This window comes from Drosophila busckii, chromosome X, assembly GCF_011750605.1.
Source record: "Drosophila busckii strain San Diego stock center, stock number 13000-0081.31 chromosome X, ASM1175060v1, whole genome shotgun sequence".
Lineage (NCBI taxonomy): Eukaryota > Metazoa > Arthropoda > Insecta > Diptera > Drosophilidae > Drosophila > Drosophila busckii.
Window position 1 is genome coordinate 3,551,090 of NC_046608.1, and position 15,585 is coordinate 3,566,674.

Below are 15,585 nucleotides of genomic sequence, written 5' to 3' on the forward strand. Positions count from 1 at the left end.
CAACAACAACAACAACAATGAGAAGAGCAGAGTGCAGCGCCTTTAGTTAGGCAGGGGCGTGTATGTGAATTACAAAGATAATGAGCGCTTGCGCGCATGGCAGAGCAAGAGAGTGACAGCGAGCGTGAGCGAGAGCGCGTTTACAGTTTGTAGTGTCAAGAGAATGGCCATGAATAGAGAGCGCGCAATCATTTGACAGTTGACTCGCATCAATTAAAAGCGCATAACAGATAAAAAAAATATTGTATATGAAAATTGTTTTTGTTATATATGTAGGCTTTGCCTTGCTTTTGTTTTTCTGTCTATTCTTTTTTTCTTCTTTCGATGTTGATGCTGCTGCTAAATGAATGCGCAGCAGTATAAGCATAACAAACAGTGCGATAAAACGCGTGTGATAGCGCAATGCCGCAACAAGTGGAAATCAACAGTAAACAGAATAAACGCAGTCGACAACAACAATCGGAGCAGCAGCAGCAAAATATTTATGAAAATCTGCCAGCGTCGGCGACGCAGCAGCAGCTGCGCAAATACTTTCGCCGCGAAGCCATCTATGAGAATCTCTGCCGCGGCTGCGGCTATGGCGTCTTTGCCGCTCAAGGTCGCTACTGTCACTTTTGCCAATGCATTGTTAGCGGCAGCGTAGCAGCAGCATTGCAACAACAACAAGAGCAGCAGCAGCAGCAGCAGCAAGAGCAGCGCAGCAGCGATGGCAATATTTATGAAAATATTTGTGAGCGCTGTCGCGGCATTTATAGTGACAACGAGGACTGCGACTGCACAACTGCTACTGCCACGCCCACAACGCCTTTAGCACTTGATGTGCCCGCAGCAACGCCAACAGCAACATCGACGCCAACGTCAACGCTAACGCAGCCAGCGTGCAAAGCCAGCAGCAAATCGCGCACGCTGCTCAGCTACTCCAAATCCAGCGCTGCAACGCTGCGACATTTGTTCGGCTCATTAAAGCAGCTCAATCGTTCCAGTGGCTCGCTGCAGCGACGCCTGTTTCAAAAAGATAGCAGCAGCGGGGGCGGCGGCGCCGGCAGAGGCGCAGCTAAAGGCACTGGCGGCTCACTGGAGATTATACATAATGTGGATGAAGTGTTTCGCACCCAGGAGACTTTTGATATGCAGCGCATATGCGAACTGAAGCGTCAGCTGCAGAGCAGTCAAAGTGATCAGCATATTTATGGACGGCTGCGCAGCGAAAAGAGCGAAGAGTGCAGCAGCACAACTGAGCAGACGCCAACGCCGCAGTCGAAAAAAGCGCGTGTATCAAAAATGCGCTTGCTGCGCACTGACGTCGCTGCAGCTGCGCCTGAGCTTGAGCCGACGCCGGCGCTCTATTTAAATGAGAGCATTTGCCAGTGGATGAGCGCGCTGCGACGCGAGCTGCACAGCTATGAGGATGTTGTAGCCTGTCAGCAGCCCAAAAGCGTGCCGCCCGCATACGAGCAGCGAAAGCAAGAGCCGGAGCAGCAGCAACCGGAGCTTGTTATGCTGCGACGCAGCAGTGAATCAAAGTTGGCAGCGGCAGCGGCAGAAGCACGTGCAACTATGCAAGAGCATTTGGTGAATGAATTTAAGCGCAAGCTGCTGGCCAAACGCGAGCAGCGACAAGAGCAGCAGCCAGAGCAGCAGCCAGAGCAGCAGCCAGCGCAGCAGCAGCAACAGCAAATGCAGTTAGAAGACGCAGCCGAAGCTGAGCGACTGCGACGTCGCTGCGGCATCAATGAACGCCACGATGCAGCATTTGTTAGCGAATTTCTCAGCGGTTTGACGGTCACAGCGCCGCCGCCGCCACCGCTAGCGCAGTCAACGTCTTTGGTTGTCGCTGCGCCGCTGTCAACTTTGGGCTTGTCGTTTACACAGCTGTGGCGCAGCGCTGCTTTGGCTGCCAGTTTACATCGCAGCGTTATTTGTTTCTTTGGCCCCTATGAGAAATTCGTAAGCGCAGTTTTGCATCAGCAGCGACAGCGACTGCGCAGCGGCGTTGAATTTCAATTGGAGCGCTGGCTGCAGCGCAACTATCGCCGGCTTTGTGAGAAACACATTTACAGCAATAACAACAACAATAGCTATGGCGAGTGTGAGCGTGAGTCAGCTTTGGCCCGTCGTCGGCAGCGACGTCAGCGGCGTCAATTGGGGCCGACGCCATCGTTGGAGCTGGCGCTGGCAGTTGTGCGAGCGACGCCAGCGAGTGACGACGTTGCGCTCGCTTCGCGTCCCGGTAGCGATAACGATAACAACAAGACAATAGAGCGCGACGACGACGACGACCAAAGAGCGATCGAGTGTGAGACAAAGACGCGATCGGTAAGCAGCAGCAGCGCAGTCGTCGACAGCAGCCGCAGTAGTAGTTCATTGATGGCGGCACCCAAGCAAAGCGGCGACGCTGCTGAGCAGCGCTCCAGCTGCGATGACAATGAAAATAATAGCAACAAAAACAACAACAACAACGAGCTGAGCAGCAATGTCAGCCAGCAACAACAACAACAACAACAGGTCAATAGTCACTAGAGGCAAACAAATTACCAACAAATCAACTCATAATTTGGGCTCACTGTGCACACACACAAGTAAAAATAATTGAAAAATAAACACATACACACACGTATTCAATTCAAGTGTGTGTACGTGAGAGAGCGAGAGAGTGAAACCGAGTGTGGGTGCGTTTAAATCAAAACAAATACAAAAGTATTTATTTTTTTTTAACTATTATTTTGAGTGTCGTCGTCAGCGTCGTATTTATTTATTATTAATTTTATATATTTTTTGTCGTTGCCGCTATTGAGTGAAAGTGTTTGCAAATCAAATTAAAATCATATTTAATTGCGCGTAAATAAATAAATGCCTGCCAAAGTTAATAACGTTTAATATGCATTAAGCTCAAGTGTCACATGCAATACAATGCGCATTAAAAAAAAAAAAATACAAAAAAAAAAAACAAAAAAAAAAAAAAAAAAAAAAGCTAATGCAGCTGCATTTAATTCTGATTGCCAACAACGAGTGCGACTAACAAGTAGCGAAATTAAGCGGAAAAGCGCGTTTAGTTAGAAGTTAGAAAGCCATAACATTTAATTTGATGCGAACTAAAGTAAATTATGGCAACAAATGGTTAATTAATATGCATAAAAAATATATAAATTAAATTAAAAATGCAAAACAGCTAATAACGAGTAGTTTTAAATAAAACATTAATTAAAAGCGCCTATACAAAAAAATATACAGCAACCGAAACTAGTTGCAGGCAGTTTGTTTGCTTAAATTACAAATGTAACGAGTAACGAGTAGCTACAATAACAAAATTAAGCGTTTAGTTCAAAGTTAGAAAGATTTAAAATTATATTTGATGCAAAATAAATTTAATTATGGCAACGAATGGCTCGTTAGCGTGCATAAAAAAAATATAAAATAAATTGAAAATGCAAAATAGCTAATAACGAGTAAATTTAAATAAAAATTGAATAAAATGTTGATAAAAAGTTATAAAAATATCAGCTATAATGCTAATACAGTTTCAGGCAGTTTGTTTGCCTTAATTAAAAATGTAACGAGTAACGAGTAGCGAGTTGATCGATGCGTTTGCGTGTGTGTATCAAGTGAGCCCAAGTTTTGATGAATCTGCGTCTCTGGAATGTGGACTGAGATATGAGCGTCTCTCTTTGTTTTCTTTTTTATAGAATTATGTGATTAAAGTGCGTCGACCGGCGCCTCAGGTGCCGGTGCGTAATCCCGCCACGGCGCTGAGTAAACCACGAAACGAGATAAGCAACAACAACAACAATAATGACAGCAGCAGCAGCAGCGAGTCAACTGAGCTGCAGCAGCAGGAAGAGGAGTCAATTTATCAAACCATCTGGCAATACAAAACTTTAGAGCCCGAGACAAGTCAACATGCCATCGATGCTGAAGACGATGATGATGATGATGATGATGATGAAGAGTTTGAGATCATCACAGCTGCCGAAACTGCCAAAGCCGATGACGCAGACAGCAACAATAACAAAAACAAAAACGAGAATGTTGTGGCAACAGTTGAGGCCGCCACAGCAGTTGAAGCTGAAGCTGAAGCTGATATGGCTGCTCTACAGGCGGCAGCGGCATTTGCTGCCGGCGCACGTCATAAGCTGCTGACTAAGCAAACGTCGCTGGTAACGCCAGCAACGACGCCGCTGCCGTCGCCAACAGCATCGATGGATCAAGGCGCTTGGGAGACAGACGATGAATTTATGTTTGCCAAGGCGCATGAGCAGCAGCAACAGCAGGCGGAGCAGGAGACGCTCAGCTTGGGCAGCACAGTGACCAACAGCACAGCGACATTGGGCTCGATTAGCAGCGCCGACAGCAGCAATGTGGCAGCGGCAGCTGCAGCGACGCCAGCGTCGCCAGCACAACTGACGCATCCGCTGCTGCGTAACATTTGCATTCTGTACAGTCCCGGCGATTCGCTTAAGTATAGAGCAATCTTCTATGAATATGCGCGCCATCAGCTGTTTGCCACACGCGTACGACGCGCAGCGCCGCCGCCGCCGCTGCCGCCGCTGCCACTCTTGAGCTACACGCCCGCCACGCCCACACCCGTCAACGGTAACGGCAACGATGACAGCGGCTGCAGCTGTGAGGCGGATGCAGAGGATGCCACGGAGCAAATTCCACTGCCACTGCGTGCGGAATGGGAGCGCGCGCTGCTGGCAGCCGCTGCCACAAGCAAACGCGGCGTCGCTGCACGCGCCGGCCGCAAGCTGCGCGTACGCTCCAGCGCACGTTTGCTCATACCCGATTCGGTCTTGGCCTGGCGGCAGCAGCTACAGCATGTCAACTGCTGTGAGGACGAGGAAGACATGGTAAGTGCCACAACAAAGCGACAGCGAACACAGTGCAAAGCGTGTGAGAGAGAGAGAGAGAGTGCGAGTGTGAGCGAGTGAGAGAGTCAGCGATTTCTTTTTGCAATGGGAACCGCAGCTGCATTGTTTGCTGCTTTGGTAACCCCAACATCAATTAAACGCTTGCAAATTGTCAGCAAGCTAAACTAAATACACACATGTGTGTGTATGTGTATGTTTGTGTGTGTGTGTGTGTAACGGCTGTTTGCCTTGGGGGCGTGTGCGCTGCCATCCAAAAGCAAAAGCTTTGCAAGTCTTTGCCCCTTTAAGATATTTTGCATTTTTCGTTTGCGCGTATACTCTATAAAAAATATATATAAAAAATTTTAAAAATATATATAATGCTAAATAAAATATAAAAAATATATTTTGTTGTCAGTTAACAATTTATAGCAAATACTTTCGTTATGCTATTAAAAATTTTGCAAACATTTTTATTCATCAAACTCTAAATATTTTATACAGAAATATTTTTGAGCATTTCAATCAATTTATAAAATATATTTAATAGTTTTAGTCTTAAGTCTCTTAATGCACAGTTAGGGCAACTAAAAATTGCGACTTTTTCTAAAAATGTCTTGAAATTTTTGCTAGCTCGAAAATAGTTTTGAATCAAATTAAAATTGATTTCAAATAATTTGAATTTATTTAATTTTTTTAAATTTATTTTATGTTGCATTTATTTAGTTAAAGCGTCTGGCAGCTCCGTTTGTGTCTTTAGTAAATTTTATTTAAATAGTTAACAAAATTTTATTAAATTTATCATTAATATTATATATTGTTTACTAGTTGAAATTAGCAAAATTATTATTAATAACTCTAACTTATCTGTTTTAACAGACTGATGCCCAAGCTTATTTAGCTCTTAAATTTCAGATTAAACACAATTTTTAAAATGTTTTTTTATTTTATTAACTATATTTTAAATTAATTTCTTTGTGTAGCGTATTCAAGCTTCGACTTTTTAGTTTGACTGTTGCTCTTAAATTTATTGCGCTTTGTTTATAACATATGTGATTTTTTTTTATTTTACTTTCCGCTGCATAATATTTATTTATTAAATTTCGCTGCTTGGTTGTGTGCGTGTGTGTGTTTGTTGTTTTGCATTACACTTTTATATTTATTTGCCACTCACGTATTTCGTTTTGTTGTTTTTATTGTATTTGCGTTTGCATTTGTTGCATTCGAGAATTTCTATGGAATTCTCTGCCCCAAAAGTTGATTCACATTTCACGTATCAAGCATATGCCCCCCCCTCTAACCCCTGTTTAAGCTGAAACTGAAACTGGGGGCAGCGACAATAATATATATATATATATTTTTTATATATATTTTGCATACACACAACTCGTTGCTGTGTGTTTGTTGTTAAACCGGTTTAAATAAATAATTTTTTTTTTTGGGTTTTTATGCTGTTTGTTAATTTTCATTGCCCGCTGACGCTGGTTTGGGGGCTACTCGCAGCATTTATCAGCATTTAATTGGTTAATCATTAGTCAAATATTTTTTCGTGTAAAACGTCGTCTGTTGATTTTGTTCTCTGTCTTTACATAATTATAGCTAAAAAAAAAAAACTTATTTTTTTTATAGGCGTGTGTGTGTTTATCGCATTTGCTTGTGGTCGGTCCGGCGTATATATCAGACCGGATATTATAAGCAATGCTTGGGCATGGCTTTGAAAATGTTTTAACACTTGAAATTTAGCGCTGACCTTGTCTCTAGTTGATTGCTCTAGTTCTCTCCATGCGATTATTACAGCGGATGGCAACTATTGTGCAATCTGTGAATTTATTATAAATAATAAAGCTTACACAATTTACTGGCTTGACATTCAACACATGTTCGCTCGATAAGAACTTTAAGCGTGGAATAATAATTTATTGTTTAACATATTGTATAATGGGGCGTGGTGTGTGGCTTTTGCGGGCGGATAATGTTTGCTGGAACTTTATTTTGCCAAGGGAATCATAAATATTTATCGTATAATTTTTAATTTGAATATTTGACATTAAAAACTGTTTGCTGTCATGTTGCAATAAAAAACTACAGTGAATTTTATGATGATAAAATTTAATTTCAATATTTGTTTTTCTTTTTATAATAAAAATTAATTAATAGCAGTTATTGTTGATTTTTATGTTCTACAGAGAAAATAACTATTTAAATTATTTTTTTTCTCAACAAAATTTAGTATTTGAATTTTTTTTAAACGTTTATTTTCAGTTAGTATGCTTTGTTAAATTAAGCAATTTTTGTATTAAGTATTAAGTTAGCAACTTATTTTTTAATAAGAATTAATGCTGCAAAAAATTTATTAAGTTTTTGTGCTTATATTTTTAACAATTTTGTATGTAATTAATAATTTTCAAAATTCTTGCGTACATTTTTAAATAGTTTTTTTTATTTATTTAAATTTGTAGCTATTTTTTCCCAGCTGCTTGTTTCATTTTTATTATTTAACTGACTTGCTTGCTATAATTAAAATGCGAAACATTGAATTTCAGCTTAACAACAAAAAGTTGAAGTTGCTAACATTTATGCCAAATGTATCTGAATCTTTTATATGAACTAGAAATAAAAGCAAAGCTTTGTTTCTTGTCCAATTGACTTCAAAGTCAATTGAGCGTCGTTAAATTTAAACTCAACTCATTGTTGAGTTCGAAGGCTTGCTGCAATTTTTATTTTGCCATTGTAGCATTGAAAGAAGTGAAACAACATATAACATGAGATACAGATACGTAAGTAACTGACTCTGCAATCAAAACAAAAGGCAAAGCATTTCAAATGCGCCGCCTTTGTATTTGGTTTGGTTTTGTTTGTTTGGCGCGGGGAACTTGCTGATGAATCATCTTGGCGATTGGCAAGCGACAAAAAAAGGCCAACACACATAGCTAAATAAACAGCTAGACACACACACACACACACACACGCACAGTTCGAGGTTGAATCAATTAAAAAATATATAAATATAAAATTAAATATACATACAAAAAGTTATAGAAGCTTAAAACAAATTTAGACAGTCGCAAAAATTTTGTTTCTTTCGTGCAGCGCATATCAAAAATATATATCTATCTATATATATATGTGTGTGTGTGTGTGTGTGTGTTTGCTAATCTTTGGTCTAGCGCATGTTGTACATATGTATTCTAGCCACAATTATTGCAACAACAATAACAACAACAACAACGTTAGTTTAGCGCTTTTGTTTATAACGAAAATTCACATAAAATAAGCATAAACAATCGAGCAGCAGCAGCGGCAGCGGCAGCGGCAGCCGATTATGAAAGACAACAACACACATTTCCAAACAGCGCCCTAACGGCAAATAGTTTCAAATAGTTTTTGCTCGAAGTTAGAACTGCGACTACATAACAGTTGGAAGCACTTAAATTAAATACAAGTAATTAAAATTAGTAGCAGTAAAAATTGTATTCAAAAACGCATCTTAAAAATTTAATTTATTAATTCCTTTAGCTAAAGTACAAAGTAACTTAATTAGTTTTAAATTTATTTATCAAGTAATATAATTTAATATAATTCCATTTTATTTTAGTAGCACATTTAGTTGAATGCATGCAATTTATTAGCTAAGTAGTTAAATTAAATTATTTAGTAGCAGTTTAGTAATTTATTTATTAACACATAATTTAATATTTCATCATTTTTATTTATAATGGAATGCTTAGCTATTATTATTACCCAATTGTTAACTAACGCGTTAGCTTAAACGCAATTATTGCTGTTAGATAAATTAAATAATTCAAACAAATACAAAAATTCAAGTGCGTATAGCCTAAAATTATAGAAATTATTATATATGCATAGAATATTTAAAAAAATATATATATTTATTAAAGCATTGCAAAATTAAATACACAATATTAATGAAAGTAATAAACGTATTTATTTTATATTTGCTAAAAAAATGTATAAAAAACTCTTAAGTAAATAGATTTATTTATTTTATGTTAGGCATAGTTTTTAAAAAATAAATAAATGTAACAACTAAAATGTCGCAAACAAATTCAAAAAAAAAATAATGAAGTAAATAAACATTCAATTTACTTGTAGCACTTTTATAAAAGTAAATAAACTATTTATTTATTTAGTCATGTAGTTATCAAAAGAAATAGATTGATTCTTTTTAAAAAGTTATTATTGATAGTTACTTAATACATTTCTAATAATAAATATCGCAATTCTTTTTAAAAATAATATAAATACTTAATAAATTTTTACAAATTTATTAAGTTTACTTAAGATAACTGCATAACTAAATAAATATATATTTTATTTAACTTTTAACATTTATATAAGTAAATAGAATGTTTATTTTAACAAATATATTTATTTATTTTAAGTTATCTTTTTAAAAATAAGTATAGCAATTCTTTTTAAAAAGTTATTAAGTTAACTAAAGATAGCTGCTTGAATTTTTGCTGCATGTTTTTTTAAAATGAGGTTGAGGTTAGGAGTTTTTACAAAGAAGTGCTTGCATTAGTTGCTGATAACACACACACACACACACACACACATAGACATAGACATAGCGCTGCATTAGTTATAAGTGTTTTTAGTTTTGTTTGCAATTGATTGCGTGTCTGCAATTTTTATGATTGTTTACATTTTTGCATTTTACTCGGAATGCAAAAAAGACAAATAACAAACATGGGTGGTGTTGTGTGTGGGGGTGATTTTATATAAGTAATCCAAGTGTCAGCTGCTCGCCAACGGCTGAGCCAAACTGTCGTATTTAATGCTTGGCGCATGAGTGTGGCGCGACGCGCCTCCGCCCCTTCCCAGCGCTACGCTTAATTATTTATTCACGGCCAAGATTTTTGTTTATGCTGAAAATCGTGAAAAGCGAACAACGACAGCTACATAAGCCTACAGTTCGTAGTTGTGTGTGTGTGTGTGTGTGTGTGTGTGTTTCACTTTAGCCACATTTCATTATCTTGGGGGCACCATTAACCGTTTGTGTTTGGCATTGCACGCGTCGCTTTGCGTTTTCCTACAAATCGAATTGAATTTCTTATCATTTTGTTGTTGCTTTAGCTTGCTTTATATTCTACTTCGTACAATTTGCTTTACTTTATTATTATTTTCACTGTTTGCCTTGACTGTGTGTGTAATAATTTTTGTACGGGGCGGGCAGCAACAGCAACAGCGACAGAGAGAGAGAGAGAGAGAGAGAGAGAGAGAGAGAGAGAGATAAAAAATGACTGACAAACAGAGAGCGAACAGAATGTTAACGGTGAGCGTCGTCGTTTGTGTATTGAAAGAGGAAGTGCAGACATAAATAAATAAGAAAGAAAGCAAGCAAAGAGAAAAAAAATGGAAATCACAGCGCCGACATCAGCACGAAAAGCTGCAATTAATTTACAGACATTTTCTTGAATTGTATCTCAATCGTAGCGCCCACACCAGCCCCAGCCCCAGCCCCACCCACTGCCAATCGCGCACGCTTAGCACGACGCGTAGTCGTAAATAATGTATCTCATAGATACAAGTGTATCTGTATCTGTATCTGTATCTGTATCTATAGCCATTATACAAACTGCAGTTGCTGCTGCTGCTGCTTCTTCTTCTTCTTCATTATATTGATGCGCTTGTTGCGTGCCTTGTCTTGTTTGATTGCAGATTGTGCCAATGGCTGATATACTCAACGCCCAGAAGATCCAAGAAGACAATGAATTACAGCAAAACCAACAGACAACGATTCTCCAGCGCTTCAAAAGCGCATCCAGTGGCAATCTGGTCGACCTGCCCGGCGAGGAGGACAAAAAGTCCATCAAAAATCGCATGCGCATGTGTAAGTCACAAATATAATTAACAGCATTAATTTAAATATTATGCAATTTAATTTAAGAACAGCTTGGCTAGATTTTTATGTAATAAGTGCAGGACTTGCTAAATATTGCTTGTGAGAATTAGAAAAATTAATACATTAGAGTAGCTATATAAGTAAATTAGGTCAATTTGTATAGATAAAAAAGGCATTACTCAAATAATGCTTTAAAAATTGGTTCACAATCGCTAAAGTTCTAAAAACTGAATAATTTTCGAAAGCAAACGTTTCACTTTAGAATATTTTTGAATGCTCTTTATTTTCTTAAATTATTGTTTGCTATAAAGTTGTCATTTAACAATAAAATGTTGATGAATTGAGAGCATGAAATGAAATTTGAACTAATAGATTAGCTAATGTTTCAAGAGCTTGAAAAGTTTTGCATGGTTTTTTTTTGGTTAAAAAATATTCAATTTGTTGCATTTTAATAGAAATTTTCTCAAAAAAAACTAGAAATTCCATTTAAGAGAAAAGGAAAAAAGCTAAGCAAAGTCTGATTTATCTTCCTTAAAGACTTTTAAGGGTTTTGAAAGATTTTAAACTTTTTCATTAGATAAATGTATTAATTTTATTTATATAGAAACCAATATGATATGCAGTATAATTCATAAAATCTTCTATTTAAGATTAGGTAGACCTGAATGTATAAAAATTGATTGTTAAGTATTTTTATTGTTACTTAAAATTGTGGACTTCAGACAGCTTTTGGATATGCATATGAACATTTTTAATTGTTTGTTAGCAAACTGATAATTATATAGACGCTATTAGGTTGCGAGTTAAACGAGTTTCTAGTTTAGCATTAAATTTGCATTCAATATGAAAATGTTGATTGAAATTAAAACTTGTTCATTAAGTTGGGCAAATGATTAATGATGATTGCTGCGGTACAAAGTTAAGTTAAAATATTATTGGCACGTCAGCTGAGCCTTAAAAGCCAAACACCCACACAAACAAAAGCAAATACAAATACAAATAGATATTGAGGCTAGAAGTGTAGAATGAATGGCAAATGAAATTGAAATTTGCTTATGGGGACGACTCTGACTGTTTTAGTTAATGAAAGTGGCAGCAGCGCAGGTTTCACTTTTTATTTGCTATGCGGGGGGGAATTTCTTTGCTTCTTTTGATTGTATTGACGCGCTGCTGAGTCACGTTGAGGGAATCTTTGTGTGTGTATGTGTCATTTGCATGTGGTTGGCGACTAAGTTGTTTAAGCCCGCATAGCCTTACATAGCTGCTGATTGTAGCCCCAGCAGCAGCAGCTGCAATTGCTCAGTTGCGTTTCAGGTACACAAGCGACTTGTTCAGGAATTTAACGAGTGCAGCATATGGAGCGTCGCTTCTCAGTGTGTAGGCTTTATATAATAATATGCCTTTAACTACTTTATTGACATTCTATTGTTTATATATATTTTTGTTTCATATATGCGCCCACCCACACACAGTTGCGGTCAACAGCAATGTATTTCGCATGTAAGTAAAACGACTCATTCCAACTCATTTGCATTCAATTCACTTACATCGCTCTCTCTACTTCGCTTTAGCAATCGCTCGCCGAAGAGCGAAAAGAAGTCACGCAGTCGTCGCAGTCAGGTGAACAGTCTTTATCTGGATGAGCCAAAGTATCCATTGTTTGGTGCTCGCCTGGACACCGTCGAGTTGAACATGTCGAATCATCCGTTTGTGCCACGCTTTGTCGTCGATGCCTGCGCGTATATCGAACGTCCGGATTGCATTGAACAGGACGGAATTTATCGCGCCTCGGGCAATAAGCTGCTTGTCGATGAGCTCAAGAAGAAGCTCACGCATTTGTATGACCCGCGTTGGCTGCAAACCGACGATATTCATACACTCACCAGCCTGCATAAACAATTCTTCCGCGAACTCCCCAGCCCGCTTATTACGCAATCCGCCTACGAGCGTCTGGGACGCAACCTCACCGACGATGATGCCATCGAACGCATGCGTTTGGCATTCGAGTCCATGCCGGACGAGAATCGTTCGACGCTGCGGTTTCTCATCAAGCATTTGACCAAGTAAGTTAGTCGACAATTTGAGACGTTGTTCGAAATTAGCGTTGAATGAATATTAGCTTCTTCTATTGTTAGTTTCATTCATATGGCATTGACTTTCAATAGAACTATTCAAAAATTACTATCTCAGTTGCTCTAGAATTTCAAATCAAACCGAAATAAACTTCGAGTTGCTTTTAGTTAAAGCAGATTTCTGCTTAGGCAACAGAAATGACAAAAACTTTTAGTCGCTGTAACTAAATATTCGTAGCAATCTAATCTCTTTAAATTTAACTTGAGTTATTTAAGATCTTAATCTCTAGAGATTTCTGTTTTAAGAAAAATAGAATAGAACGAAAGTCAGATCAGCTCCCTAAAGACTTTGGAAGATTGCGAAAGACTTTTACTTGCTATTCCATCAAGCATTTAAATAAGTCAATTCGTCGGTCTCAGCTCACAATATTACACTCTGTAATAAATGTTTTTTATCTATCGGAATTTTATTTATGTACATTTATCTTTCATTCTCTTCTCTTAAAGGATTATAGTATTCTTTCTCTTTAATATTAAATATTGAAGAATAATCTATAATCCTTTAAGAGAATAGAACAAAAGATAAATGTTGATGTCGATGAAATTCCGAAAGACTTTTAAGGACTCTTGAAAGACTTTTACTTTGGACTATTTCATTAGGCAATTGAATAGTAACTTTGTTTATTAAACGTCGGTCATAACCGACAACGTCAGACGCTGTAGAAAAAAATAAAGACTGAAAGGTACGAAGCAAAGATCAAAATTCAGAAACAACAGACAGAGAGCTAAAATTTCAAGCTCATCTGCTTTCTAATAATTTATTTATTTCAAGTATAGAACCCTCCAGTGTCTCGAAATCTTTAAAAAATTCTGAATAAATTTACTAAACTTTCTTTCGCTTTGCTTTGCAGCGTGGCCGCCATGAGCGCTTCGAATCGCATGCCCGCCTCGAACTTGGCCATTGTCTGGGGTCCTTGTCTGTTGGCTGCCAATGATATTAGCTTCGATATTGGACGCATGAATATGCTGGCCAAGGTGCTAATCGAGAACTATGACCGCATCTTTCGTCCCGACAACGAGCGTTTGGTCTGCTAAGCAGATTTCCAATAACAACAACAACAAAAGATGCACTTTAATTTAAAAAACGCCACATCACAAATTATGCTTTGTCATCTATGGAATACTGAATGTTTTTTTTTGTATTTTTGTTTTTTTTTTTTTTTAATTTGTGCTTATTTATTTGCTAAGTTTATGTTTAAGCCAAAACTTGTAGTCGAATTCAGCAAAAACACCCACACACACACACACATACAAGCAAAAACACATACTTACCAAAAAGACATTAGACTTAAGCTAAAGCTAAACTTAGTTTAAGTTTAAATATTATGATCAAGCAAACAATAATAAATTTAACAATATAAAACTTAAACAATTTTTTTTTGCGTCGCTCTAAAATTTAGTAATTAGTTTACACTACATATATTGTATAAAAAGTAATGTCTTTTTTTTTGTGAAACGAGCAGTGTATAAAATGCCAAAAAGAAAATAAGACGTGCATCGTATGTGCCCAAAATATTAAAAAAAAAAACACAAGCTGCACTTATAAAACTTTAAATGATTATTAAAATCTTCTCTCTTTTTTTTTAACATATTGCCAAAAAATAAAACTGCTGTATATATCATATAAAGATCGAATAAACGTTATTTTTTCATAAGCCGCAATGTATTGTAATTGTAAACATGGACGTAGTTCATGGGGGGGAGTTTCAGCTGTCCCCCTCTCGAGATGATCAACAATGCTGGAAAATTATTATGTCTTGTGTTGGAAAAATTGTAATAACTAACTGATTATATTTTATTATTATTAAATAATTTTAGTGAGACAATATATTAATTTACATATATAAATTTTATTTTTTTAAGATTTTGCAATATGGATAACCCAAATTTATAGCCAACAGTCCAAAAACATAAAGAGGAGTAGCAAAGGAGGTTTTAGAATTTTCAGTAATGTAAGTAATAATTCAGAATAATTATGATTAAAATTGTGCAGGCTGTGTATAATTTTAATAACAAGGCCCCTTTTTATGTTATGCTTCATATCAATAATATTATTAATATATCAATTTATATGCAATATTTATTAAAGGTCTGATATCTCAATTGAGCACAAAAATCAAATTAGGAATTACACAAAATTATCAAGCTAAATGCCAGAAGAAAATAAATGAGCAACAAGAGTCGTCGCCTATGCAAACTTCAATTAAAAAGGTAAGTGCTAATTCTTAAAAAGTTATATATAAAAAATTTTAAAAACAAACCGCTTCTACTAATATTTATCAATATATATTAAAGTATTTTTGAAATATTGCTGCAATCAAAAGCGCAAAGAGACGCTGAAAACAGAAAACTGAAAGTTATATAATAAATAAACAGTAAGTTGTAAAAACAGTAAGACCCCCCTTAGCATTGCCTACTGACTACGCCACTGTGTGTAATCAATTCATTGTAGAATTTATTAGCTTAGCTTATCGCCTCTGCAGATTAAAGTGTAAATGCTTAAATATTATATTAAATATTTTCTGTGATGCAGTCATCAACCCCTTCTCATTGCTGCCTGACTACGCCGCTTTGCGTTGTAAAATTTTCTATTTGAGCTTATCGACTCTCCAGACTTTGTTAAGATGCAAATTAAAATATAAATGTTTAAATATTGTCTGGGATGAAAAAACTTCACTCATCAACCCCTTCCCATTGCTGCCTGACTACGCCGCTGTGCCTAATTAATTAATAGTAAAAT

General features: G+C 36.9%; 1 protein-coding gene across 1 annotated transcript; it reads left to right on the forward strand.

Moving 5' to 3' along the window:
- The first annotated feature begins 326 nt into the window (after positions 1 to 326).
- Positions 327 to 14,216, forward strand: LOC108606729. Its single transcript, XM_017997119.2, has 6 exons — positions 327 to 2,505; positions 3,684 to 4,847; positions 10,530 to 10,701; positions 12,186 to 12,213; positions 12,285 to 12,776; positions 13,697 to 14,216. The coding sequence occupies exons 1-6, from the start codon at positions 403 to 405 to the stop codon at positions 13,878 to 13,880; spliced, it is 4,143 nt and encodes a 1,380-aa protein (XP_017852608.1). The 5' UTR covers positions 327 to 402; the 3' UTR covers positions 13,881 to 14,216.
- The last annotated feature ends 1,369 nt before the right edge of the window (positions 14,217 to 15,585 follow it).